Below are 20,154 nucleotides of genomic sequence, written 5' to 3' on the forward strand. Positions count from 1 at the left end.
TTTTGTCAAAAACTCTACAGACTCACTAACTAATTACTGGCCTTCAACCCCAGATCATCTCTTCCCCGACCTCGACCCTCACTCACTCTGCGGCACTACCCCCTGCTGCAAGGGAGCGCCGCCAATCGATGCCGCATTTCCCCCCTCTTTGCAGCAGTCCAGCTTCTTCTACCCCCTCAAACAAAGATCCCCACGGTGCTGAAACCGTGTGTGGATTCTCGACATGCCTGCCGGTGATCTACCTACCTGATGTACATATACATCATGTACATTTATACCTCGGACCTACTTACGTATGCCCATGACCTCCCCCCTCCTTATGGTCGCACGAGCGCTTGCATGCTTTGCTTTAACGCCTCAATGTCCCTTGGCTCCTTCATTCTATTGAAAATCCCCGGGGAGGTACCTGACAAGCACTTATCTATGGCATATCTACATTGGATTCTACTTCCAGTGGGGATGTTCCTTCTGTTCTCCCCCACCACCCTCTTCAACTCTACGTGTGATGCACCTGATCCGAAAGCGCCCATGGCGCATTGCATTTCAACTATTGGCGCTACCGCGGGGAAGAGAGAACATCTGATCTGACTCGTCACAACATCTTCGTGTCTCATGCATTAGGTCCGAATCTCATCATGGGCCATGATGGTCCCAGAAAATAATCCGTAGAAAACGGCAGCACGCCAAAAAAAAGAAAAAGAAGAAAAGAAAACGAGAAGAGAAGCAACTCAGTATACATCCTGAAGGATCATCGCATGCGCGGAACGTCATGTGCAAGCAGTAGAAACGGGAAACACTCAAGTCACAACGAGCAGTACCGAAAAAGCGAAACATCACGTCGTATATAAATCAAGACACCAGTTGAACTCCTGGACACCAGCACTCCTGCCCCAAAATACAATACAAGCCGTCTAGAACAAATAATAACAAAAAAGTAATCCTATCAGATGGACCAGCCGGGAACGGTCGGATGCGGGCCGTAGGTGGTGTATAACTGCGGCGAAGCAAGAGAGGAGTGGGAGAGGGAGGAGAAAGACGAAGGAGGAATGAAGAATCATTCATGTGTTCCACGCATCCGGGCCGTAAGCTCTGAAAGATCACCTAACGCCGTGAATGATGCAGTTTGACAACCAGCTGCCGTAAGCATGTCGTTAAAAGGTTTGCGTGTATAAGGTTGAGTATAGTCAAAAACCGGAAGGTATCGTGGAAGAACTGCGTTTTTCGAAGCCAAACCGAACTTTTCTCTGGGGGTGTGAAAGGTATAAACCGAAATTCCAGACTTAGGAACGACCATGGATGAGGTCAAGATGTTCTTTGCTCCCTTGTTCCTTCAATCTCTCTCCTTGTCCTCTTGTCTTTTCTTTCCTATTTTTCTCTTCGTTTTTTTTTTAACCTTTTTTTTCCATTTGATCTTTTTTTCTTCTTTATTTCATTTGCCCTTGTCGACTGGAGTCTTTCCACGCAGTCAACTTAGGGCATGGCCACCGCTTAGGATGACCTGGGGATTCACCCTGGTCAGGGGGTCCACTGGGATCCTCGTCGGATCAGAATAATCAGCTGCAGTGCAAGACACATTGATGTCCGTCTGCACATCCTTCCACCTGTGTTCCTCGAGCGTCCTGAGCCAGCTATTCCCAAGTTCTTGCCTAAGAGCCTCTAGTTGCCGTTTGTAGAAATCTCCGTCTACATTCCAGTCTTTACCCTGGAGTGCATGCTGGAGGCCAAGTTGGTCTTGGGTCTGAAGAGCGGATGAATCGCGTTTAATCTCAGTCCTTTCCGGGATTTTGGGACTTGCGGGTCTGGCCTGAGGTCCACCATCAGATTTCCATTGACGGTCGGGGGTTGCCGTGACAAACGGATCAACAGGTAATTGCACAGGCTGAACAGAAGGAATAGAAGGCACCACCGCACCTGATTCACGATTAACATCAGCGGAAGGCTTATCTTTTGGGCGATCGGCAATCTTCCGCCGTGTACCCTTCTTTCGACGAGTAGACCCAACATCGATTCCATTTTGGCCCACTCGTCCGACTGGTCCAATTTGCTCGTAAGGCAGCGAAAACTCCTGAGGAACTGTGTGCAGGGGCTTGCTGACAACGGTAGAAAGATCTGCCGCAGCGGATCGTATGACAGGTGCAGCCTCGGGTTCCGCAGCTCGCTCCACCAGTTGCTTCCGCTCGGTGTATCCTGGTCCCGACCCATCTATGATGATGTCCTCTGAGTAACCTGGGGTGCGTCGGAACAAGTTGAAAATCACAACACGGTAGTTTGGATGTGTTTTCACAAAGGGGTTGCCAGAAACCCAGATCTCCCGTATCTCAGGGAGATTCGTGAGCCTAGCAATCTCAGTAGGATCCGTAAGGTTGTTGTCTCGGAGGTCCAGCCGTTCCAACGAAAGCAGCCTCTCAATTCCCGCGAGAGAACGGAGACGGTTCCCGCGGAGGTTGAGTGCGGTTATGGCGGGAAGAGGGTTGCGTGACAAGGAGTGAAGAGATTCGATCATGCAATGAGAGAGGTTCAAAGCTCTCAAGGCAACCAGGGACGCGAGACTGTCGGGTACTTCGGTGAAAAGATTCGACGATAGATCGAGCGATTGTAGGGTGTTGGCCACTGGAGCAAGGCCGGCGGCAGTGATGGAGGTCAAGGAGTTGTCAGGGAGGCCAAGATGTCGCAAGAACCGCCACTTGTGTGCTGGCAAGACACCGGAGAGTAGGTTTGAAGAGCTTGCGCTGCGGTGACCCGAGGTTTCGCTAGAGTTGGAACTGCCAGAGCCAGTGCGTCTTATCCGGGAGGCGGTTCCACGGCCATGACGGTAAGTCGAGTGTTTCGAGCTGGTGGGACGTGTGGGAGAAATGCTTCCGGTGCGTGGTCGAGCTTTAGAACCCTCAGATGCCATTCTAATCATCGAAGCTGCTTGGGGGCTAGCACTGGATCCAAAGGGTGCATCAGCAACCGGCGACCCGGGAGCAGAGAGCGAACCAGACAGTTCGGGCTTGTTGACTGGCTGGGGGTTTGCATTCCCACTCCACCCCATCATGGGTGAGTGGTGATGTTTTGACGAACGCCGCCGACGTTTGTCAATGTCATCCAGCACAATGCCCGTGAGCAATTCTGCTGGGTCCTCGATATTAGCCCTCTTGACTGTCAGCGTCCGCAACTGCTCGGACAGCCTATCCCAGCCGAAGAACGAGCGATAGTCTATATCAATAATCTCTAACGCGCTCAAATTCTTAAAGGAATGCAATGGAACGGCAGTGTCAAAAGGGAATTCTTCGTAACCACGGATCAACCGGGCACGGCGGTCAGGGGCTAAACGCAGGCAGGGGATCTTGGTAAAGGCAGAGTATAGGTATTTGGTATCCGCTTCTAGAGCTGCTTTGGCCTTCTCGGATTTGGAAGCCGAGTCTTTGGAAACCAAACCAAATGAAGACCAAAGTGAACTCATACCAGACATGACGCTACGGACACTGGACACGGAGTGGATAGAGTCCCGGTCACCCCTGGATCGCTGAGGCTTATTCAGGAATGACACATAGGACTGCGATCCATCCGTGTGAATATTCTCCAGCCTAACATTCAGGGGACCGACGGCAATAGAAAGTTCTTCAAAACGGGACAAGAGGTAAAACAGGTGATGGGGAGTGAGAGTGAGTTTGGCAGGTTTAACATTCTGCGAAGTGAATTTCAGTGCCCCAAAGGACAGGGCCGCTGCAAGAGTGGAGGAAGCCGAGCTCGACGAGCCCGACTGGGTATGGGAGGATTGCGCATTTTTGGTAGGTTGGCGCTTTAATTGCAGCGCGTTTGCAAGGGCCTTTTCGTGTGTACGAACAAAACTAGCGAGATTCTAGACGAAGAGGTTAGAGTTAGCAAGCAAGCAAAGTCGACTAGGGAGGAGAGAGACAGGTCAAGACGAATAAGTGTATGAGGGGGCGCACGAACTTTTATGAAGAGCTGTCCATCTTCAGTGTTCAGCTTCTCCATTACGGAAATTGCTTCGCCCAACGAGACAAAAGTCTATCTGGTTAGGCGGACTCTGAAGAGGAACGCTCAAGTACTCGCAGCAGGGACGGCGAGAGTCGACATCTTGCTGGCAAGACAAAAAGCGAAAGAAGAAGAGGACCTGCAGGATGGTAGAGCGGGCGAGAGTTAGCCGTGACTCACGACAACAAAAACTGACTCAAGATAGATAGCTTAGCCCAAGGCGCTATGCCTCGTAACTATTGTCGAAAGGAAGGAGACAAGGCTGGGATGTACCTCGAAGATATAGGGGGGTTGCACAATAACGATAAACTAATCGTCGAACAGAATCACGAAGCCGCCCACCACAACTATGCTAGACACGAGGAAGAGGAGGGATGGAGTGGTTGGAGACGAAAGGGAAGGTCTCCAATGTCAGTTGAGAAGAGAAGCCTGTCACCGGGACGAAGCTGAGGGAGGAGGAAGAGGCGAGCTGAAGCAGGAGTGATCACCGAAAAAGGAGAAGATGGATGGGCTGGATAGAAAAAGAAAAGGACCGGGGGGAGCTAATATGCAAAGCACCACGGACCTTCGACTAGTGGACGATACGTGACGGGGGGTTTGTAGTGGAGGATTGAGAGAGGGAGGGAGGAGTGGGTATGGATGAGCACCGGAGCAATCAGCTGAGGGGGGGAGGGGCGTAGGGGGGTGTGGGTGGTAGTAGTAAGTGTGGTAAGCCCGGGTTCAAGTAGTAAATTATTGTTGGCTGACAAGGTATGCCTTCAAATTAACTACTGTCGGGATGAAGAGGGAAGGGGGGGGGGGGAAAGCGCGGTCAGAAGAGAAATAAAGAAAAACCACAAGACAATGCGACGCAGTCTCGAGATAAGTGCAGGTGTTTTGTTGCTGGGCTGAGCAAAAATATGTCACTTCTGGGAGAGACGGAGGGAAAGGAGGGAAGAGGCAAAAAAAGGACGGGCTGGCGATACTGGGACTAATATAATTTATTATCATATAAAAATCTTCGCGTTATCTTGTCCTGCTCTCCCCTTGGTCAGGGAGCCGCTGCACCGGGCGTCGTCCAGAGGTACATGCGTACTTGCATACGTATCGTACGGTACGCTAAGACCACGGCGGGTACGGGATTACCACCCCATAGTCAGACTCAGGTAAAGAGAAATAGTAAATAATACTAGACTTCTGTGTCTTTTTTGACTTTCGATTCGCCTTAATTTTGTCCTCATTATTGTTTTGGCCTTTTTTACATCCATCAAATCATCGTTGTATCCATAAACCAGTCGGTGGCGACCGTCGGGAAAGGTCCGTTGTTAAAATCCAGTTGTTCGTCAACTCAGCTTCGTTCCCTTGTCTACCGGATCCTATCAAGAAAGAACTGAAAGCGCCCACATACAATTGATTAATACGGACCCATACCTCAAATGACTGGTTAGCCTTCTCCGGAAACTCTATCTAGCGGGGTACTCTGGATTACTCAGTTGGACAAGGCCATGATGAATTGATAAGCGATCTCTCAAAATTTTGGCATTCCTCATAGTAGGAATAGATAGTTGTTATCGCGTTTCCCCTCTCAGTACCAATGGTTATCCCAAAGTTACTTCATTGATATCAGTCAAGATCGGTTTCAGGATGGAAGCATACACACAATACAGTATCACTACAACGGTCAAACGAAGGACTGCCATTCTTCGGCTCTGGCGAAGGGTGGAGCAATCTTTCCGAATCCCTCGAAGCGGGTATCCCGATCGCCGACCCTTGGACTTGGCTGATGCAGTAACGGAGGACTAGTAGTATGCAACTACAACAATAATAGTAATAATGATGTTTAAGTATGAAAGGAAAACTCCGTACGCACATACTTTTGGTTTGAAGGGCGGAAGGATTTCTGGACCAATCTGGAGGGTGTAGAACGCACACACCATGTTGATCAAATTTGCCAAGTAACTAGGAAACGTAAGTAGGCCATGCTATTTTTTTATTTCTTTTCTTTTCTTTTCTTATTTTTCCTTGACCAATTCGAAGCCACTGCAAGCCCGGCTCCAGTATGCTGCAGGTCGGGTGAAAAGTTTTTTTTTCTGTTGTGTATGTTGGATGGAGGAAGGAGGGGGGTAAGAAACGGAATGAAGCGCAGTGTTTGGTTGAACCGGGCGGTGCTTAGAGGGAGACCCGCCTCTTGGGCGGATGCAACTGTGCCGGCGGTAACTGGACGGACGATGTCAAGTCGCCCCGTGATTGGCGGTGGGTCCCCAAACGTGCAGCTGATAGCGCCCTGGCGGACATTCATGTACTTGCCTTTTCAACGAATCACAGGCGTTTCTCCAGCACCTGCATGACGCTTTACTCGAGAAGCTCTAGAGGATGGATTTTTAGCGACATCCTCGAGGGCCAAAAGGGAAGCAAAAGGACACCGGCGAGAGCCAAAATAACATCACGGACATTTCTAGGGGGCTCTCTACTTTCTAGGATGTTACTAAAAGTATTCCGATCGGGATGAGGCAGCTTTAGATACCTACTAAATACTTACTAAAACTTCGTACCTGGAACTATACGTATATACCAGAAATGACCGTACAGTAGCGGCTTCGAGATAATTAAAAAGAGGGAATCGGACACATCGCAACTTTTGGAAACTTCTCGCCTTGTCCGGATGGGGACTCGCCCTGCATCCATCCATTAATCCCATCCATCCATCCTTTCGGTCATTGCCTGAAACTCGGAAAGACATCTCCCCTCGTTCCGAGGCAGATAGAATGATTGTATCTCAAAAGAATACACTCTCTATCTATCTACATGGTTTATTACTCCCTTCAGTAACTCTACCAACTATGACGATTGGTACTATGTAGATACTTTGTGCTTAACTTTTAGTCTGGTATTCATCAACCTACGTACCTGGTTTATCTCGCACTGACCTTTAACATTCTTGAGAGGCTCAAGTGGAGGTCTCAGTCTCATCTTTATGATCAACTGACCACCACCCATTACTCCATACCGTCTACTGGATGATCGGGTCATCGGTCATCGGCCATGGCGAAGTGATCGCTCGACTTGCTTCTTCGTAGTCCAACCTGCCCTCCCCCCAGCAAATCATGCTCCCACATTCCTGAGCTTCGGGAAACACTACGCGTACATAAAAGCTGCTAGGGCGATGATGTACTGTGTGGTTATCTCGATTGCGAAACCTAAACCTCCGTTGTGTCGCCTACAGAGTTCCAGTTCCAGTTCCAGTTCCCATTTCACTGCATCCCTACTACCCTCCTCCCTTCCCGCTGTCAGTCACACCGCTTACCGACCATGGTCCATCATCACACCACATTCTTTCTCCCGGTGCCCACTCCCCAACCCTCCTTTGCAAAAACATCATTCGATCCATGGTTACCCTGCCCCTCTGGCTATCTAGGCGGGTTTCATCATTTGCCGGCCTCGTCTATGCATCCATACAGAATGCCCACGTTCCTGTGATCTCCGACAATATCGATCACGACGAGGGGTAAAAAAAGTCTTTGAACTCTGTTCGATGACGTCCATGGTAGTGGACCAGATGGTCCGTGATCGTTGCCTTAAAACTGATAGCCATAAAATTTTGGCAGACGGTTTGCCGTGCCGTGGTAGAAATTTCTCCAATTCCTTCCAGTACACAATGACACCACCTGGTACGTATATCCATGACAGCGGGGGATAGGGGAGAAAAGAGGGAACCTTCGGTAGCGAGTCCCTGTTTCATGATAATACATTCGCGACGCCTCCGTTCCTTACTTTCGTCGCAAATTACTGTTGAGGGTCGGGACCTTTTTTTTTTTCTGTCTCTTCTTGGCTTCTAGTGTCTCGCCCCCCGATCGATTTAGATGACAAGGCACCATCATTGCAGTAGCAGGATTACACGCAGATGCCTACATGGAAAGAAATCTCCAGGTGCGTCCTAGATCGGACGTTGTTTATTCTGCCGCCTATAGATGAAAGGAGCGGTATTGCCAATCAGAAACTTTCTTTCCTCGGCGTTGTGGGCGAAGGCCGCATGCTTCTTCAATTTGCCATGCGCTTGGAGAACGCATGCTAGGAGTAGTGTTCCAGGTCTTGTTCACATTTTGTTTTTTTTTTTTTTTTCTGATCGATTATCATGCGAGGAGTAGTGGAAGTGGCTCATCCTTGTTTACCCGTATCCCTGCTTGAATGGTGTCTCACATACTGGGGTAGAATCCTCTCGGCGACAACGTTACTTACAGGGCAAAACATCCGAGCAGGCTCCGATGTAGGAATGCTAGGCTGGAGTGTTTTTCTGTTTCCTTCGGGAAGCAAATACTGTGTACTGGGTGCTGTAGATGGTTGGGATGGAGACCCGGGTTTGGTGTTTATTGCGGACCTCCAATGAAATTCAACAATGAGGGAGTGCACATGACCTTTATGGCATCTGATCTGCCCGCTTGCTGGTGGAGGAATGGAGTCATTGTTTAGTCTGAATTATGGAGGCCGTTCCTTTCAATCCATTGAATGATTGATAGAGTACTGTAGTCTAGCAACGAGAAACAAAAGCCCGGGCCGGGAGTGGAAAACCGAGTGTGGATACGGGGGGGGGAAAGACAACTCCAGTGGGATCTGACGACTCGAAAGGCGGGTCTCCACTGCAGTCAACCGCTCGAATGATCAGCAGTCGTTCGCGATTGTCGTCGCCAATCAAAGCCGACATCGCTGTTCCAATTGGCAAATTTTGCCTTCCCCGGTAACTTTGTATACTAATGACTAACCAACTGCAGGGAGAGGAACGCCAAGGATGAGGGAGAGAGACAGGAAGAAAGAAATGATGTCTGTCTGTCTATCCCGTCTCTGCGGGCTCTCCGTAAGTACTTACGTACCGCACTACATCCTGTATGTATGGTGCATACAGGACCAAGGAAGTAAAAAACCACCGAGGCGCGATCTTCATGCATTAGTTGAAAAAAAGGTGGGAAGAAGTAACACGGGCGCAACTGGGTGGTTGAGTTCAGTCATGGAATGATGGTGGAAATTTTAGGATTGACCCTGATGCATCCCACCATTTCGGGAAACCTAAGCATCAACTGGGTTAATGATAGATAGAAGGACAAACGGCAGAGGCTTAGTTCATGAACCGTGGACGATACTCGCTAGAGGGATAGTTTGTTGTGGCTAAGGTTCAACGTTAACCGGATCCTAGTCTCCCAAGGGCGGAAAAGCGGCTACCGCGCAACGGGAGAAAAATAATAACAATAAAACATCACCTACTAGTTATCTATATATCTATCTATCTATCGCTGTTGCATTGCCCTGTTCAGCTGAAGAATTCCGGTTTCGTGGTGAACAAGATGCATGATGTATAAAAGGTGTGGAAGCAAACCTGATGCTGTCTGCTGGACAGAAGAAAGAACAAGAACAATCGAAAGGAAAAAGCAAGTTACGTATGTAGGTGGGTGGGTTTAGTCCTCATGGCATGATGCGATCGGAGGATGTGAGGGCATGAATGTGATACTCAAAGCGAGTTGGCTAAATTCAGCATCCAAACCCACCACTAGTACGACACCAGATCAGCAACATGCAAGAAGAACCTTCCAAGTGCTGGCTAAACCCTACGAAGTTTCTACAACATTGGCGGGGTACTCTTTACGACTAGGAAGGTTAAGTCCATAGCACCGACCAGTATAATCCGCAGTATCTGCAAATCATTCGTTCTACTGGATTCCTCCAGCCTCCGTATCAGCCGTGGTTGGTGGTGATAACCAATTATCTACCACGATGCCGCCGCCCCCTTTGACCAACCCCAGCATTCTCACAGACCACCCGGTAGAAGTCTCCGATTGTTGTTGAACACTTGGAGAGTCGGTAAATTTACCCCGCAATGTCGAGTTGCGAACGCCATCACATCAGGAATGCCGGCCAGGGTTGTTCTGCGAATAGCACTCCAATCAAACCCATGCTTAGAGCCATGCCTCGTGCCCCTTGTCACACCGATAATTCACATCCAGACGGGCGGCAACATTGAGATTCAGGCGGCTAATGTAGGTAGGACTGTGCTCATGGAGGGGAGGGGCGACGGTACACTCTCCGGCTGGTGGACAGGCAGAAACCTATCATGAAGCTACGGGCGCGCAGCTGAGCGACTCAGCTTCGCAACACTACTGACCACCTATGCCACACGTATCGGTGACCTGTTTATATCATAGTCCTGCGATAGGTTATGAGGAGCAATTACCTTTGCCCTTCCCTCCCTCCAAGTCATGCCGACAGTCTGTTTTTGCTTGCTGATCCCGCGTGTTCTTCCAGCGCGTGCGTGCGCGATACACATTCCAATGCTCCCCAGATTTAAGCGGCATGGTATGGCTCATGGCAGCCATCTTATCACGTAATCCGGTGTTTATCCTATCCGATGATCATAGTCACTTGGGAAGTGATTTGCAGGCTTCTTCGTCTGCAATGTCGATCTATCAACACTACACGGGCCACCGGGACGAAGAAGACAGATAGATAGACTTCAACAAACGCTTGCTGCAATGAAGGTGTGCTGGCACTTTGGTGATTGCGTGTCCTAAGTGCATGTGTAAGTACGCAGCACAATGTACACAGTGGACGTATAGCTAGTTGAGCTGATGCTTTCTGACATAACAATATGACGGAGCAGATATTGCTTCTCACGCAGTATGGTTCAGCTTCAGCCGAATTCTAGGCCTCACCGAGTCAGCTTCTTTGCGCTATATTCGTGACTGCCATAAGCAATATGGTAGTGCTTGAGCCCTACATCCCTGGCAATAGTATGCCGCCAATAAAGTATGCAGGCTTGTCATTTGGACCACCGGTGAGGCTGGAAGCAAGCAAGCAAACAAGCAAGCAAGCACCACGAGGTTACTCAGAGAGAATACTGTCGGGAACTCTCCGCCATGACTATTTCCCAGATAGGACTAGTGGTATCACTCATCCTTGATTCCTGAGGCTAGTCCCCATTGGGAAGCCTGGTCAAAGTGCCCAGCCCCACATCCCCAGCCACATCCACTCGACGTCACGGGGCCCAACAAAGTAATTAGTGGCGCCGGAGACTTGAGGCGGTGTCAACTCAACTCTCTGACGTCGATGTCTTGTCCAGTGCGCGTCACTGAATCTTGTCACAAGGATTATCTTTACTCCCCCCCACCACACATATCCCCGATCTCTAACCCAACATGCATCATTATCATCAATCATGAACGGGGCGGAGAAGTCAGCAGCTGGTGACACCTACGATCCCAGTACGATACCGGATTACGACCGAGAATTCATCAATCCCGATGACTTGCGCCAATTCGAGCTTGCCTTGACGGACCAGGGCGCGTCACCGCTCGTTGCCCTCAACGACTGGCGCCCCATCTACCAACGGGTCAGGCGCGAACGTGGGCGCCGCAAAGAGCCTAGGCGGACCAAGGATGAGACCAGAGAAGGTGTGCTATACACAGTTTTGAAATGGCCCTTTTTGTTCACCGTCTTTGGTTGGATCACGGCCCTCGCCTTTGCCTACACACTCACCCGTGTCTACATCTTCCTGTACGAGCAGTGGGTAACATGGCGGGGCAGAAGGCAAAGCCTCAGAAGACAGTTACGCGCGCAAACAAATTACCCCGACTGGCAAAAAGCCGCCCGAGCGCTCGACGATCATCTGGGGAATCAGAGATGGAAGGAGATCGACGAATACGCCTACTACGATCATCTTACGATTAGCAACCTAGTGAAGCAGCTGAAGAAGGTGAGACGGGAGGTGGAGCGTGAAAGGCGTGAGAAACGTCGCGGCTCAGGCCAGTCACCTGCAGCTGAAGAATTATGCACACTACTGGAAGCGTGTGTCAAGAACAACTTCGCTGGGGTGGAGAATCCCCGACTCTACAGTGAGGCTTACTCTGGTACCAAAAACTTGGTACAGGAATACATTGATGAGCTACATGCGTGCATACAATTGATCGCAGACTCGAAGGGAATCGGTAGCGAGGAGAAATTGCAGCATTTCAAGCATTTGGACACCAATTTCGGACGAACCGCCCTCTGCCTGTCTGGAGGCGCTACATTCGCCTATTACCACTTTGGAGTAGTGCGAGCGCTACTGGATAATGGGGTTCTGCCAGAAATAATTACGGGCACGTCAGGAGGAGCGCTGGTCGCTGCGTTAGTTGCTACGAGGACCGACGAGGAGTTGAAGCAGTTACTGGTGCCTGCTCTAGCGCATCGGATCAGGGCATGCCAGGAGGGCTTCCCGACTTGGGTATGGCGATGGTGGCGGACAGGAGCGAGGTTTGATACTCTTGAATGGGCCCGACAATGTAGCTGGTTCTGCAGGGGCTCAACTACGTTTCGGGAGGCATACGAACGAACAGGGCGCATCCTGAATGTATCTTGTGTGCCATCTGACCCTCATTCGCCTACAATTTTGGCCAACTACCTAACTTCACCTAATTGCGTAATATGGAGCGCAGTGCTCGCGTCTGCAGCAGTCCCTGGCATCCTGAACCCAGTCGTCTTGATGACGAAGAAACGCGACGGCACCCTGGCGCCATACTCGTTCGGACACAAGTGGAAGGATGGCAGCTTGCGCACCGATATTCCCATCAAAGCATTGAATCTTCACTTCAACGTCAACTTTACCATCGTCTCACAGGTAGAACCTCCTCTCATTTTACCCAACATTGAGCACACTGGACTAACACCACCCCTCCCTACTAGGTAAACCCACACATCAACCTCTTCTTCTTCAGCTCCCGAGGCACCGTAGGCCGACCAGTCACACACCGCAAAGGTCGCGGCTGGCGTGGAGGCTTCCTGGGCTCCGCGATAGAACAATACATCAAACTAGACATGAACAAATGGCTCCGAGTCCTGCGGCACCTCGAACTCCTACCTCGGCCCATGGGCCAAGACTGGAGCGAGATCTGGCTGCAAAAATTCAGCGGCACAGTGACCATCTGGCCCAAGACCGTCCCCTCGGACTTCTTTCACATCCTCTCGGACCCCAACCCGGAGCGCCTCGCCCGCATGCTCCGCGTGGGTCAACAAAGCGCATTCCCCAAGCTCCAATTTATCAAAAACAGACTAAAGATCGAAATCGCCGTTGTGAAAAGCTTACAGAAATTCGCGCATGCCGGCGGCAGACCGATCTCTCCGGCGCCATCTCGCTGGCGCCAAAATAACGACCCGGATAACCACTACAATCCCAGCCCCCGCACTGCCACCGATCCCCTGAACGAACGCCTGGACCACAACCTTCCCGGACGACGCGGGGACAACGTTAACATCACATTCGGCGAAGGCGGCGGCAGCGGAGAAGACGCGCATTTACTGGACGGATCGCTGTCGGAGAATTCATCGAACGAATCTGCTGGGCGACCGACTTCTTCGGCTTCGTCTTCTCGGCTGCTGCGAGTCCCGGAACACCGTCGGAGTAGTACGGGGAGTAGTATTTTTGAGGAGATGAGACGGCAGTCGGCGGTTTTCTTTGATGATGTGGATATGTACAGGGATGATGAGGCGCTTAGGCCCGGATGAGAGAGATGTTCTTTTTTCTTATCTCTGTCTACCTGGTGTGGTACTTTTTTTGATGCGGTTTTTTTAGCTAGCTTGCTATTTATCTATCTTCTAGTAATTTCTTTTGATCCTGTTAGGAAAGAATTAGATATTAATACTACTTGTACTCTATTACATTACAATCACTTACTAGTACTAGGTATGAAAGGTGGTGGTGCCAGTAATTTCCGCTCGAGTTGCTAATGCATGTCAAATGAGAGTAATACTATCAGCAGACTGCAGTGCTTAGTGGTACTAATATGAAGTAAATGAGGTGTTCTACGATAATATCCGTCTGCTTATTGCGTTAATCAGGAGAGTAAATGTAAGTAGTTCCAGAAACTGAGAGATTCGTCGATTAAATTTTATCAAGTCCGACTTAATCACTCAATATATGTCAACGGTAACGCACACCCCCGCTTCCATCAAAACAACAAAGTACTACTGATCATTCCCCCCTTCTCGGTCCTAATTATTTCCATACTACGACTACTATCCACATTAACCCCTACCTTCCACATAAGTAGTAATATAACCCCTCTCCTTCAATTACCACCCTTCAACCCCCCTCAAACCGCTTACAAAACAACTATAACCCAAGACAGCCCCCCATCAATCCCTACCACCCGAACCCAGCTCCATCAATCCCATCAAATCATCAAACGCATATGAGAGAGAGGCTTAGTCCAAAGACCGAAATTCAAGCCAAAGAGAGTCCCGATCCCAACATGGCGCACAATGCATGCCAATTGTAGCAGCCAAGACTTTGCTGGTTGCTAGGAAGAGGAGCTGTATTGCTGCCGTCCTTGTTTTATCATTGTTATGATGACGATGGTGATGATTGCCGCTTCTGGGGTAAAGGCTTCCGTCTGAAGATTTCTAGGATCACCGAGTTGGCTAGGATTAGTGGGGGTGTCAAGCTGCAGCCACGGTGGCATTGCAACAGATCCTGCATTGGGCGGAAAGGGGGTTGTGCATGCGCGCGGGGATCTACTACTTGCATGTTGTTGAATAGGGGCAGCAGGAACTTCTGAGAAGAGAGGAATTACTCAGAAGTATACCTTATCCCTTCAAGTCCTCATCATCTTGGGCGGTATATCTGGAAGAGATGTACTAAAGAAGAGGCTTGTTATATGCCGTCACTGGCTAGGATATATGCGAGTTTTCTCTCGATGTCTTCAGTATGAAACAGTCCACGTGTACATATCAGCTGACGTGACACGACGCCACGAACTTTGCCCCGATTGATAATGATATAGGGACTAGTTGGTTACTCAATAGGCTTGCATCAGGTCGTTGGTAGAGTCCTGCGGAGGAGGATTTGGTGCCGAGTTGAGTACCAAGCATGCTATTATCCAAAATTGAATGGTAATCGAGGGGGGATGTTATAAATTGGGGCTGCTTTTGATTGTTGACATCCTTTGGATGTCATTTAGAAAAGATAACCCTGCTGATCTTTGATCACCAAGACGTATCTGTGGAAATCTTAGAGAGCGGGATACTACTATATACTACACCGTCGAAACTATTCCTATGCTAGATAAGCAAGAGTGGTAGCGCAAGAAAAATACTACTATGGTATTATCATCCATTCTAGGGTATAAAACTACTAATCTGTTCATAGGGTAGTAAGTAGATAGTACTAGTGGATATCATAGGAAATTCATACATCAAAGCACCCTAAATATATTTATACTACATCCCCACATTCATATTTTAGACAGCTATTATATACCTACTACCCATACACAGGTACCCAAAAACCAGCGACGCAGTATTACCTGATACTCGAGACAGTCCATTAAATACATACGAAGCGTAATAATCAAGCTTCTCTTTCCCTTCATAGGATCCACGTACCGATACATACTCCTACTCGATGTAACAACCAAGACAGTCACAGGACCCTGTCTGTTTTAAGCTTCATGTCAAAATCAAAATCAAAGTCGCCACGCAGACACAAACAAACAAACAAAAGAAAACAAACCCACGTTGCTGCCACTGCTGCCGCTGATGATGTTACTCTGCATATAAGGTACATCATACATAACAATGCAATTATGTGTGAGTGTGGCGGGTCCTCCCCCTCCCCACCCCTGCTGCTTGTGCCCCTGCCTGTCATGTTCGCCTCTTATGTCATGGTGCATATGCTGCAAATATGATGATCATTACACAATAACAGATAACAGTAAAGTAACTATGTAGCTAGTAAGTTGCCACATGATATGACAGGAAGCGGGGAAGTACTAATATGTACCACGTACGTAAGTACCCTTGGAGTAAACTATGCTTGACTTGGCAGGGTAAGAAATGGTCATTTGCACAGATACATAATTACTAATTACTCGCATGCAGGTCATGGGGTGTTCTCTTTTCAAAAGTAGCTGGTAGTAGCTAAGGAGGGACAAAGTACGTGCATAAGCTGATGGAGGTCTGAGTCCTAGGTACTACTCTATCTGGGTCCTGAGCGTGCATTAGCAGAGCATCCACCCATCCATCCCACTTTGCTTCGCGGCATTAGTAGTTGAACTAAAGGATTAGTTAAGTCGTTATGTACAGTCAGTAGGTATTGGTACACGGTACAGGTGACCCCGGAATCGAACTAAATTACCAGCCATTTGGCCGTGACCTTCTGGGCCGATTGATAATCGCCGTTTAGGGCATAGATAATCTGCAGCGCTACCGCAGCTTCCCGCGAAAAGTCCTCCACGTAGGGAGCTTGCGCTCCTAGCCCTGTATCGCCCATGACGACATCGCCGCCATCCTTATGGTGCGAGTCCGTTTGTTGGGATTGCGCTTGGATCTGTGCGCCGAGATCTAGCACAAGCTGGTAGCCTTCTATTGCTAGATGAGCGATTCCTAAGCTATGCCAGACGCGCGCAAAGTTGAATTCCATCTCTTGCCGCTCTGAAAGAGAACTTCCTGGTCGTTCACGGACGCGTCGATATTCCTGCAAAAATGACAGCCCCTGCATGATGAGGTAGTGACGGTTTTCGGACTGGCGCTTGAGTGAGTGGTGGATATAGCAGAGGCCGATGGAGAGCAGGACGGCTGGATTCTGATCGTCCAGTGCATAGGCGCGGAACAAGTAGTTCAGGGCTGGGTAGAAACTGTTTCCCGAGTAAAGGATGTGGCCGTACAGCACAAGGAGGGCAACGTCCATTTCATCTGCCGGAATAGCTTCGCCCGTTGTCTCGTCTCGTGTAGACAAGGATGCGCGTTCCTTGTAAGCCGACTCACGCACGAACCGATTGGGTCGCTCCCCTGTAACCTCATCGGGTATAGTAAAGTCCATAGCCTTGATCTGACGCAGCATAAACTTCATGTTTGGTGACGAGTGGAACAAAGACCGGTGAGGATCACCGACGAGCCGGCTCAACATGGCGAACAAGCGATAGGTGTCAGTCACGAATTGGTACTCCTTGATAAACCATCGTGCTTCATTTGCTAGCGTCTCTTCGTCCTGCATCCGGAGCGCACAAGCTAGGAAGGTCAGTATCCCATGCAGAATATGATACAATAGATACTCACTGAACCAGCAAACATGAATCATGCGGGTGTCGGCTTTGGAGTGATACCAGACGCTGGCATCCGCAGCGGCTGCGAGCGTGTCGTACGCTTCGTCGGATTCTCCTTGCGCCGCCACAGTGACGGCATACTGCAGGAAGAGGTCGAGCCATTCATTGAAGCTGATTCCATAGTAGTCAGTCGGTATAGCCCCTTGAAGAGGCTCGTCAGGAATACTCCCTAGATAACGATTAGCTATGCCCCAATGTCACAGAAGGACATCCATTACCTAAAGACTCTTGGAGACGCCCAGCCATTTCTTGCATCTCATCGATGAAGTTGCGCCCCTTGTGTCTCCCCGCCTTTCTCTGTGCTTCGCGCGAATAGCCTAAGAAGGTTATGTTGCGCTGAATAGGGTAGAATACTCGATTTGACCGGAATTCGCGCAGTAAAGCGTCTGCGATATCCAGCCAGTCCTCCGTGGCTTCTGCGTTGCCTTCTTTCGCTTGCGGAAGCAGCTGCATCAACTTGCCATAGAGATATTGCACATTTGCTATCCTTTGCTCTTCATTCATCTCCGTGTCCTTTGCAGCTGGTGCAGTAGTAGTTAGAGCAGTCGGCAGGTCAGCGCTTGAGGGCTGAGGCGCAATTGACCTCAGGGCAGCGTCTTCACGAGCCGCATCGGCGGTCTTAAATTCCACAGCGAGCTGTTCCAGCCTTGTGTCCTTGCGCCGGCGGTTACTACGGCTCTCCTGCCTTCCTAGCAGGACCGCTTCGTTGACGTATTTTAGAGCCTCTTCCGACATACCAATGCCCTCATAAAGCTTTGCCAGCTGCACACGGGATTCCACGTGCCGTGCATCGTGCTCCGCAACCGTAAGAAAGCAGTTCTCGGCATCTTCAAGCTTGCCCAATACACTGCAACACTCTCCCATTGCCATGAAAAAGCCGACATCTGCGTACTCGGTTGTTTGTTGGAGTGGCATGTAGAACCGCAGTGCCTCTTCGAAAAGCCCGACGTCCTTGAGCGCATCAGCGGCCTCTCGGAAAAGGTCGCCATAATCGTACAACCGGGCATGTTCGGATGTGTCCTCCGGATTTAGCCATTCGAGGTGGTGCTTAGTTCCTGCGTCAGAAATAGGCCGGCTACTAATCATGTACTGAAAAACTTACCAGAGCTTCGTCCTTGTGCTCGTAGCCCATTCGCAAACGAAAGAGTGCCAGCTTAATCCGCAACTCCAGTGGTAGACCAAGACCGTACGAATCTCGAGGCCACCTTCGAGGTTCGTATCCATCAGCCTTGATGCGTCGAGGAGAGTCATCCGCATCCCATTCCCGGTCATCCTCATGAAATTCCTCCCACATCGTATCGTCCTTTCGGCCTAGGAGCCATCGAGAGACAGACTTGAGGGCCTTGAGGCCTTCGAAGGGCCGGCCCAAATAGCTGTACAGCTCGGCGTAAATGTTGGCATCGGACCAAGAGAACTCAGGAGCATCTTCCGGTTCCAAAGACGTAAAGTATTTCACGCTCACCCGCCACTGGTCCACGGCTTTCTGGACCTCATTGAGGTCGATGTAAGTTTCTGCAAGGTGTCGAAGCGCCCTAGCATTGTGTGGGACTTCTTTCAAGATACGCTCATACTCTGTCGCTGCTCGTCCATTGTAGCCCAATTCTCTGTAAATCGCTGCTCGTTGGAATCGAGTATTGTAATTTTTCGGATCCAACTCGATGATACGGCTATAGCAGTAGATAACGTCATTCAGTGCACCTTGACGTTCCTCCCCGGCGCGTTCGAGGATCATCCTTGCTACTTTCGCCCATACAGTAGGATCTTTGGGCCGCGTGTGAGCGCCGCTGAACAACGCGGTCAACGCTTTGTCTTTCTCGCCTTGGGCCAGGAAGATTTCGGACAAGAGCGAATGTGCCGCGAACATCTCGGGGTTAACCTGAATGGCACGCTTTGTGAGATCAATGGCACGGTCATAGTCACCATCGATGAAGGCGGAGGTTGCCTCCGAATGCAATATCTTGAACTCGGGGCTCGGTTCTAGTGGTTTGCGCGGTCCTCTCCGGATGCCCTTTCCGCCGCGAGCACCATATCGACCAGAGAAGGGGCCTGTGCCCCTGCGACGTCTCCGACCGTAGCCATCGTCGTCTTCCTCGGCTTGGTTAGAGAATTCTTCCTCACTGGGTGCGGTCAGCGACAGACAGTGAGATTAGGGCACTCGCATGAAGTCGTGATACTAACCTGCTCTCCTCTGAAGACAACGTATAGAGGGACTCGTCCGAATCGTCTGCTTCTTGATACGCCTCTGCATCCTCTTCAAAGGAAGCCTCATCTTGCACCTGCGAGGCGTTACCTGTGAAAAGGTCCTTATACAGGCGCGGGTCCAGGACGGAGTGAATGGAGGCCTCTCCTTGCGTGGTTGGCTGGCTTCCCTGCCATGGGTAATGTACCGTCTCATCAATATCGGGATAGACGTACTCCTGCGAGGGAGGTGGGTGATGTGGGTGATGGTCGTCCGGGTGATCCATTTTGGGATACAATTATTCAGGTGACTTTACTAATACGGACTTTGTGTAGCAGGACTTTGCCGGCCACTGGCCCCTAGAGTGCAAAGACTGGCTGGAAACTAAACATAGACCTCCCTTGAGGCGCAGATCACTAAGTAAGCAGACAGACTAGCCGAGGTGTCGTCTCAGTCGTCTCAAAGATATCGGGGAGTGTTGTGTAAGACTATGCGACAAAGAAGCGATCATCATTGGGTTGTGGTGGAGCCACAGCAAACGGACAAGCAATTGGGGCTTGAGTCCAAAATCACGGTTGGATGGCGTTGCAATAGCGTCTAGAGAAGGCAGTTTAGAAACATTCGAGAACCCAAGGGAGGCGCACAAAACAAAGGGTAAGGCGGAGCGATAAAGGAAGGTCGGATCACGGACCTGGAGGGAGGGTTTATTCATAGCAACATGTAAGCGCCGCCAATCCCAGACTAAACTTGCCGATGCAGAAAACCGGCCAGACCGGCCGACTGGGACGCGTCGGAGGCAGTGGGATATAGAAGTGAGATAGGTCAGATGGAAGGAGAAGATATGACCAGATCTTGAACGATGAATTTGTCGATATAGTCAATGTTACAAAAGATATA

At 49.9% G+C, this 20,154-nt stretch overlaps 3 protein-coding genes across 3 annotated transcripts; 1 reads left to right on the forward strand and 2 right to left on the reverse strand.

Annotated features, from left to right (window-relative positions):
* Positions 1-1,379: 1,379 nt before the first annotated feature.
* Positions 1,380-4,414, reverse strand: BO87DRAFT_228699 (leucine-rich repeat domain-containing protein). Its single transcript, XM_025618743.1, has 3 exons — positions 4,255-4,414; positions 3,940-4,120; positions 1,380-3,844 (listed from the first exon to the last, which is right to left on the reverse strand). The coding sequence occupies exons 2-3, from the start codon at positions 3,979-3,981 to the stop codon at positions 1,466-1,468; spliced, it is 2,421 nt and encodes an 806-aa protein (XP_025482159.1). The 5' UTR covers positions 3,982-4,120; positions 4,255-4,414; the 3' UTR covers positions 1,380-1,465.
* Positions 4,415-11,061: 6,647 nt separating this feature from the next.
* BO87DRAFT_414036 (patatin-like phospholipase domain-containing protein) lies at positions 11,062-13,574 on the forward strand. Its single transcript, XM_025626607.1, has 2 exons — positions 11,062-12,598; positions 12,664-13,574. Exons 1-2 carry the CDS (start codon positions 11,159-11,161, stop codon positions 13,480-13,482), a joined length of 2,259 nt encoding a protein of 752 aa, XP_025482160.1. The 5' UTR covers positions 11,062-11,158; the 3' UTR covers positions 13,483-13,574.
* Positions 13,575-16,102: 2,528 nt separating this feature from the next.
* Positions 16,103-19,543, reverse strand: BO87DRAFT_303283 (TPR-like protein; the record flags this gene model as incomplete). The annotated part of the gene is made up of 5 exons (XM_025619238.1): positions 16,103-16,983; positions 17,032-17,247; positions 17,297-18,133; positions 18,177-19,195; positions 19,275-19,543. 5 exons carry the CDS (start codon positions 19,541-19,543, stop codon positions 16,103-16,105), a joined length of 3,222 nt encoding a protein of 1,073 aa, XP_025482161.1.
* Positions 19,544-20,154: the final 611 nt, after the last annotated feature.

This window comes from Aspergillus neoniger (genome assembly GCF_003184625.1).
Source record: "Aspergillus neoniger CBS 115656 unplaced genomic scaffold BO87scaffold_8, whole genome shotgun sequence".
In the NCBI taxonomy this organism is placed as follows: domain Eukaryota; kingdom Fungi; phylum Ascomycota; class Eurotiomycetes; order Eurotiales; family Aspergillaceae; genus Aspergillus; species Aspergillus neoniger.